The sequence below is a fragment of the Propithecus coquereli genome, unplaced genomic scaffold (assembly GCF_000956105.1).
Source record: "Propithecus coquereli isolate 6110/MARCELLA unplaced genomic scaffold, Pcoq_1.0 Scaffold534, whole genome shotgun sequence".
NCBI classification, from domain to species: domain Eukaryota; kingdom Metazoa; phylum Chordata; class Mammalia; order Primates; family Indriidae; genus Propithecus; species Propithecus coquereli.
The window spans coordinates 30,288-39,220 of NW_012151219.1; the positions used below are offsets into that span (position 1 = coordinate 30,288).

At 34.7% G+C, this 8,933-nt stretch overlaps 1 protein-coding gene across 3 annotated transcripts in view; it reads right to left on the reverse strand.

Annotated features, from left to right (window-relative positions):
• Nucleotides 1-772: 772 nt before the first annotated feature.
• LOC105820699 (chromosome unknown open reading frame, human C11orf54) overlaps nucleotides 773-8,933 on the reverse strand; it is a 16,035-nt gene continuing 7,874 nt past the window's right edge. For all 3 annotated transcript variants that reach the window (XM_012657237.1, XM_012657236.1, XM_012657235.1), the window contains 6 exons: nucleotides 8,502-8,575; nucleotides 8,209-8,310; nucleotides 7,045-7,221; nucleotides 4,895-5,044; nucleotides 2,164-2,280; nucleotides 773-961 (listed from right to left, as the gene is read on the reverse strand). In XM_012657237.1, coding sequence (XP_012512691.1) covers nucleotides 788-961; nucleotides 2,164-2,280; nucleotides 4,895-5,044; nucleotides 7,045-7,221; nucleotides 8,209-8,310; nucleotides 8,502-8,575 — 794 coding nt within the window. In that variant the 3' untranslated portion in view covers nucleotides 773-787. The remainder of the gene's footprint in view (nucleotides 962-2,163; nucleotides 2,281-4,894; nucleotides 5,045-7,044; nucleotides 7,222-8,208; nucleotides 8,311-8,501; nucleotides 8,576-8,933) is intronic.

The window sequence follows — 8,933 nt, forward strand, 5'->3', positions numbered from 1 at the left end:
TTGATGCCGTTTCTTTTCCCTTTTCTTCTTGCAAATAACCAACAAGGTACAAACTGCTTCCAACTGGCAATCCAAACAAGGGAGGAATCATGGCTAACACCACGAGTTGCTAATGTCTGTGAAAGGCAAACTGCAAACTTCTGAATATGGTTTAACTTCACCAAAAGGGTGAAAGGCTCCTCTTTGCCACCTTATTCCATAAAAAAAGTATGCTCTGATTTCTAGAATGTATATTTAAAATCCAATACAAGGATTCAACAGCTATCAACATTTCTTTCTTTCTTTCTTTCTTTTGTTAAGAGATGGAATCTCACTCTGTTGCTCAGGCTGGAGTTCACTGAACATTTCTAAACACTTGATTTTTCTAATTCTCAGAAATATCTATACTTAGAAGTTGTGAGACTAATTTGAAAAATTTAATAATGTCATACAAATGTATGTTATTACTAAATAGGAATAATTACATGATTCCTGATCATGTTTACATTTAAGATATAAACATAAGACTGATTTTGCTAATATTACAAAAAACAATGATGTTGGTTCAATAAATGTATATATGTAGAAAAAATTAAAGAACATCTCAATTAGGTATCTTTGTTCCCAATTATCTCTTTCAAACAGACATATGAAATAGAATACAATGTTAATATATTCCCTTCATTTTGAAAGCTAATAAAAAATGGGGTTTAAGTAGTAAGATAATTTCTATTAGATTTCATATTAGTATCGATTAGTGAGTTAATCAATTAACCTTAATTATTTCTTTTTCTAAGTATCAGCTGATTTAATCTCGTCCAATTATATGGGTCTCTTTTGGTTGATCAATACGATAAAGAAACTCTGCAGGTAACAGGTATCCAAGATATTCCACTATCTCTGGGGTAGTGTCATAATGGTAGTGTCCACCTTCTCCATGATGACTAAAAAAATGCGTGTGCTCCAGTCGCAAATCAAAACCCTAGGACAACAGACAAACAATTTGTTAGTATTCAAATATTTACTTTTTTTTTTTTTTACTTAAATTGTAGCACTCTGTATATACTTTTCTGTATAGAGCTTTTTTTTTTTTTTTTTAAATACAGCATCTTGCTCTGTTGCAAAGGCTGGAGTGCAGTGGTGTGATCATATCTCACGGTAACCTTGAACTCCTGGCCTCGAGTAATCCTACTGCAGCTAGGACTACAGGCACACACCACCAGGCCCTGCTAATTTTTAAAACATTTTTTGTAGAGACGGGGTCTCCCTATGTTGCCCAGGCTGGTTTTGAACTCCTGGCCTCAAGTGATCTTCCTGCCTCAGCCTTCCAAAGTGCTGGGATTATTGGGATGAGCCACTGCACCTGGCCAGAGCTTTGCTTTTTTTTTATTTTATTTTTTTTACATTTAACATGATGTTTGGAGATGTTTGTATATCGGATCATAAAAGAGTTTCCTCCTCCTTTTACACCTAACATGGTGTTTTCTATTGTATGTACGTAACTCTTCCCAACTGACATTTACATTATTTCCAATTCTTCTGCTCTGCTATAACAACACTGTCTAACTTTTTAACTAATCATTTTACATAATTATGTCTATATTTAAGGATAAAATCCTAGACATGTAATCACTGAATCAAAAAAAGAGATGATCAATATTTTAGTAGAAACTTTCTTTGAATTGATCTATAATATTTTTTCTAGTGTATAATATTAGAATATAATGAACACCAAGTAAGATAATAGATGACATGAATTTTATTTAATAGTTGTGATTCTATTAATCTTTTTTTTTTTTGAGACTGGGGTCTTGCTATGTTGCTTGCCTAGGCTGGTCTCAAACTCCTGGGCTCAAGTGATCTTTCTGCCTCAGCCTCTCAAATAGCTAGGACTGCAAGGGTGTGCCACCATGCCTGGCTACATCTACTGTTCAATAAAATGATTTGGGGTATTATTTAAAGTGCCTTCCCTTCACTTTCCCAAATATAAAATCTGCTCTGCCTAACTCATGGGGGAGTGAGCCACCTGCTGCTCCCTTACCTTTCAAAATAATTCTAGAGATTATCCTAGTTCTTAAATAACTATTAAATACAACACAAAAAGTACCTAATTCTAAAAGGATATTCTAAAAATCAAGCATTATCATTGTAGTATAGTACAATATAAAAGACACACAGACTTACTGGGTCTCTGGAGACAAAAACTGGCAGACAAACCAAAGGAGCCTTCATCTCATAAAAACGCAACCATTTATTCACATCTTCATCTGAGTTCAAGGGGCAGGAAGAAAATTCTGCAGGCTACCATAAAAGATTGTTAAAAAAAAAAAGATTGTTAAACAGGTAAACATACTGAATATTATTGAGAAATAAAAATTTTAAAAATATGTAACTTCATTAAGTTAAAAATTTTAAGCCTTCTTACACATTCTGCTGACTATTTTTAGACCTTGAATAGCCAAAACAATTTTGAAAAAAGAAGAATATTATATGTCTGATACTTCTTGACTTCAAAACTTACTACAAAGCTACAGTAATCAAAACAGTACAATACTAGCATAAAGACAGACATCAGACCAGTGGAATAGACATTCCAGAAATAAACCCTTGTATATATGGTCAAATGATTTTCTAGAAGGGTGTCAACACCATTCAGTGGGGGAAAGGACAGTCTTTTCAATAGATGGTGCTGGGAAAACTGGATATTTGCATGCAAAAGATGAAGCGGAACCCTCCACCTTACACCATATACAAAAATTAACTCAAAATGGATCAAAGACTTAAATGTAGAGCTAATACATTTAGAATACCTATGGTAAAAAATGACATTGGATTTTGGCCATGATTTCTTGAGAAGCACAGTCAACAACAACAAAAATAGATAAATTGGACTACATCAAAATTAAAAGTTTTGTGCACCAAATGACAAATGTGTATCAACAAAGTGACAAGGCAACTGATGGAATGGGGGAAAATATTTGCAAATTATATATCTGATAAGGGGTTAATATCCGGAATATAAAGACCTCGTACAACTCAACAAACACCTTAATTAAAAAATGAGCAAAGGATTTGAATAGACATTTCTCCAAAGAGGACATATAAATGGCTAATAAGAATGTGAAAAGATGCTCAACACCACTAATAATTATGGAAATGCAAATTGAAACCACAATGAGATACCACTTCATACCAATAGGATGGCTATTATCATAAAAAAAATTTGTAATAAGTGTTGTCTAGGCTGTGGAAAAATGCATTGCTGATAGGAATGTAAAATGGTACAGCCACTGTGGAAAATGGTATGGCAATTCCTGAAAAAATTAAACATAAAATTATCATATGATCCAGCAACTCTATATACCCAAAAGAACTACAGGGTCTTGAAGAGATATTTGTGCACCCATGTTCATAGCAGCATTATTCACAATAGCCAAAAGGTGGAAGCAACCCAAGTGTCCACTGATGGATGAACAGATAAACAAAATGTGGTGTATACATACAATAGAATATTACTCTGCCTTCAACAGGTAGGAAATTCCAATATATGCTACAACATGGATGAACCTAGACAACATTATCCTATGGGTAATAAGCCAGTCACAAAAGAATAAATACTGTATCATTCCACTTATATGCGGTATCTAGAATAGTCAAGTTCATAGAGATGGAAAGTAGAATGGTGGCTGTCAGAAGAAGAGGGGAATGCGGGTTACTATTTAATGAGTACAGAGCTTCAGTTTTACGAGATGAGAAAAGTTCTGGAGATGTATGGTGGTGATGGTTTCACAGTAACAGTGTCAATAATACCACTGAGTTGTACACTTAAAATCTGTTAAAATGGTAAATTTTAGATTTTGTATGTTTTGCCATAATTAAAAATAAAGTGGGTAGAAGAAAGGCTTTGCTTCATCTTTCCTCGGTTTTTATTCTTTCTTGAATTCAAATGCATTTGCAAATATAAATTTATATAGTATTACTTATGGTAATATTCACTTGTTTGCTCCTCATAAAAGTTACTAATGCGGCTGTTGAATTATAAATACTTGAAGAATTAATTTTAAAGGTGACAGATTTACACTTCACCTAAATGAAATATATATACCCAAGAATTAGGAAGAAAGGAGTGCTTCTATGCACTTTTGAAGAAAGCTGGTTTATTTTGATTAAGATAAAAACACAAGCTTCTTGATCTAAAATTCTGCAACATTATGATTCAATCCTATAATCATTTGTATTTACAACTAGATTTACCTATAATTCTCTTGTCAGTAATTTGGAAAAGCAATTAAGTAGGTTCACACATGCTGCCTCTTTATATGCAGGATCAACTGGCTTGCCATTTAAAATTATCAAGATGAAAAACATTAAAACAATGCAATTTCTGATGGCTTTACTGATAAAACAGAAAACTAAGTTAGGATCATTTTTATACCTCATTCATTTTTTCATTCATTTATCTACCAAGAATTATAAAATAAAAAAGTCCTGAATGCTCTGGGTCTAGCTTAATATAGTATTCTATCCTTAATGTCTTATATATTTAGCCCATAAGATTATAATCTTTATAATCAATTTTTCTTTTCTCAAAAGCACAGCCATCTTAACAGCAAATTCTATGTATTGAATTTGAGATTTTGGCAACGAAAATAGTAAGCAGTTTTTAAGGCTTCCATTTGAATTTATCTTGATCTTAAAAACACGTTAAAAAGAAAGTTCTAATATAGTAACATGAAAAAAGAACTAGCTAGACATTATCTCACAATATGACTTACAGTATTGTTTGTCATTTAAATTTTAAAGTAATACAATCATAGTGAAAGGATTTGTTTTGGTATCTTTAAAGGTAGAGTTCCCAAAATATATTTAAAAATCCTAGGATCTTCAGCACATGTACACACACATAGGCTCTTACCATAATGTGAGACTTCACTTTTCCTTTCTGAATTATGAAAGTACCTCCCATCCCTACAGGCTTATCTCCATAATGTTTTTCCAGAGTCTGTCTCATAGAAGTCACAAAGTTAAGTTGTCCAGTTCTTCTTTTGGCTTTCACCTCAATGACCTACAGAGGATATAAATATGTATACCATTGGCTAAGCTGCAAATTTTTATATAAATGCCAAAGTGAAACATTATATAATTTAATGCCATCAAATATTCTCTTCTTTACTTAGAGCTCCTAGATCTGAGTTGAGGTGTCTCAATCCTCTGTGAGCCTTGATCAATTACACACACACCCCAGTTATATATAATTTACCCTAACAGTAAGTGTTATTCATGCTTTCTTGCACTGAGAGAGTTATAAATAAGTCCTACACTGAACTTTGGAGACTCTCTTAACGTATGTGTTAAAGTTGAGAATTCCCTGGCTTAAGGGGATTAACCTCCTATAAATGGGGGTTAGAGGGAAAGGATTACATTTTCTCATTTCCCTAAAATTCTAGACTGTGTTATTTCTACTTTATTAGGTATTTTGACTTCTTGATCTTGTATCTCAAAGTAGCTGATAAAATTGGAGAGTCCTCACAAATGCTAATATTGAAATTGTCTTTTTGCATACTAACAGGAAGTAAATATGAAGTAAAACATTAATTTTTCTTCCTTTCTTCTTGCTATACTTTTTTTTTTTTTTTTTGAGACAGAGTCTCACCCTATTGCCCAGGTTAGAGTGCAGTGGCATCATCATAGCTCACTGCAACCTCAAACTCCTGGGCTCAAGAGATGTTCCTGCCTCAGCCTCTGGAGTATCTGTGATTACAGGCATGTGCCACCACATCTAGTTAATTTTTCTATTTGTTGTAGAGATGGGGTCTCATTCTTGCTCAGGCTGGTCTCGAATTCCTGGCCTCAAGCAATCATCCTGCTTCAGCCTCCCAGAGTGCCAGGATTACAAGTGTGAGCCACCTGCTATACGTTTTTGCTACCACCATTTCTATCTAGAACAATGTATAATCAGTCAGAAATGAGCAATTTACTTATTTATTACCTATAAGTAAAGCATTATTTATTTTAGCTGCATGGTTCATATAAGTCCATGATCCCCAACCCCTGGAACATGGACCAGCACCAGTACTGTTAGGAACTGGGCTGCATGGCAGCAGGTGAGCGGTAGGTGAGTTAGTGAAGCTTCATCTGTATTTACAGCTGCTCCCCATCACTTGCATCACTACATAAGCTCTGTCTCCTGTCAGATCAGCAGCAGCATTAGATTCTCATAGGAGTGTGAACACTACTGTCAACTGTGCATGTGCGGGATCCAGGTTGTGCGCTCCTCGTAAGAATCCAACGCCTGATGATCTGAGGTGGAGCTGAGGCAATGATGCTAGCACTGGGGAACAGCTGCAAATACACATTATCATTAGCAGAGAGGTTTGACTGTACAATAAATGTAATGTGCTTGAATCATACTGAAACCATCCCCCCAACTCCTGTCCATGGAAAATTTGTCTTCCATGAAACCAGTCCCTGATGCCAAAAAGGTTGGGGACTGCTGATATAAGTGACTAATTCATTCCCCCAAATTAATATTCTGTTACCTTTAGGTACTCAGAAAAAGGTACTGCTTACTAAGTCTTTAACCTCAGTTTTAAAGATGACTTTTGCTCTGCCTGTAGTACTCTCTGAATTTTTCATAATTGTTTTTTTCTTTTTTTAGAGAAAATGTCTTGCTCTGTTGACCAGGCTGGAGGGCAGTGGCATGATCATAGCTCAGTGCAGTCTGGAACTCCTGAGCCTGAATGATCCTCCTGCCTTGGCCTCCTGAGTAGCTGGGACTACAGGTGTGTGCCACCATGCCTTCATTTCAATTCATTTTATTTTAGAGGTGGTGTCTCGCTATGTTGCCCAGGCTGGTCTTGAACTCCTACCTCAAGTGATCCTTCCACCTCAGCCTCCCAAGTTGCTGGGATTACAGGGATAAGCCACTGTGCCAGGCCATAATTGAGTTATTTAGAGAACTTTGACTTAGGTAGCTCTGAAGGAAGATTATATTTGGGGCAAAAAAAGTTCAAATTTTTAGCTGAGAATATTTATAGAATATTGTATTTTTATGGACAAAATCACCTTGCCAGGTTGGCCCTCACTGGCAAAAAGATTAGCCAGTAATGCACACCCAAAATCACTATATTTCTCACTGTATTTCTCCAGTAGGCACCCTCCATCTGCAGGGTTAACACGGGCAAAGTAACTTCCATTCACAGGAGGTTTGTGTTCACTTTCTGTTTGAATAACTGGCATAAACTGAAAAGAAAATAAGGTAATTAGTCAATCTTAGTATCCCTATGCAAAGAGAATATCTTGAATAATGTTACAAAATACTTCATCCCTTTAAGACATTTTATTTCAAGTCCTAATGTGAACACATGAAATATGCAATATTAATTTTATATACAGAAACCTGGAAAAACATTTTATAAAATGTTTACAGTATTTCTTACAGTGTATTTATAACATTGTAACATTTGCTTTAAAATACCTAATTTTAAATTTTAAACATTTTTTTCTATCTTGAACACTAGGCAAATTATATTAATGTTTCTGCAAAGAACTTTTAATGTTCCTAGGAAAGACCTATCTGCAAAGAACTTGTGTAACTGCTGACTAATGGTCACATCTGAAGAGACTGTGAAAGAATGGGCAGACTGAAGAGGTCATTCACTCTTATTCGTGAGATATGAAGAAACAGTGATATTTTTATGCAGTAATAGTGTATATTAATAGTATATACACTAACAGCTATTAACTTTTACAAATAACCATCACACTACTCTGATAGTTTCCTAGAATTTGATCTGGTAGAGGGTAGATCATTAAATATTCCATTCATCTTCTGATCCAAAGCTGCCTTCATACCAAAAGCAAAGAAGCTAGGAATCCTATGATATATAAGAATAAAACTTTTATAATCCAGTGCCTTTAGCAGAATACCCAGGACCTTGGATTTATCTCAGGCTGAACCTATACCCTGGGAAAATCTGATACTAGAGGTCAGTGCTCCATTATAGTTGGATCAATTAGAGCATGAGCTATAAACCAAATCTGTATCAAATAGGATCTAATTTGTAGAGTAATATGATATCAACCACTTACAATTCACTCAGAAAGTAGGTTTTTTGGCAGTAAAAGGAAACAGACAAACCAAATGTCAAATCCATAAAATAAAATAATTATACTATATATGCTTTGGGGGGGTAGAAAAGAAAAAAAAGAAGAATATTATATGCTGACCTCACAATTGAACCCAAGAGTCTGAAATGGACCTGCTCCCGCTCCAAGAATAAAAGCTCCAGGCAGCTTGATTTCTTTTGCAATTTTATTCAGATCGTAAACCTACAGACGAGGAAAAAAATATTATTTAAATTATAATTTATACAAACTCCCTGGTTTACTTTTTATTAATAATACTGAGTCCATTAGCACTTCCTTGCCACATTGATCAATGGATCTTCTAATAATAAACAGAGGGATCAACCCAACTTCTACAATCTTCCTGTGAATATGAAGAGTAAAAGCACACTTACTTTTTTTTGGTTTACAAGAGGCAATAAGTAAGGCACACCTCCTACTTCTGCAATTCTAGTTTTCCCACAGATGCCTAAAAAAATACAAGCCATCTTAAAAACAGGCAAACATCTAATTCAAGTGTAAAATGCCAGAAGACACTAATTCAATTTAAGTTATATTATTAATTTCTCTGTTCTCATAGTTTTACCAATAGCAGGGGTTGGAAGACATAAGTAGCTAATACCCCTGTCCTATTTTAACTACCCGTGTTTCTAATATCATCATAACCAAGCATGATTTGATATAGTTGGAGGCATAACGGCAATATGAAGCTGATGATAGGGCAAGGGCCAGAATTAGGGCCAAAGTTTGCATTGGCTGAGGTTTCTAGAATTAGCCCACAATGCCTTATTCCTTAAAAAATCTGTTTTGGTGTGGCTTTTTTTTTT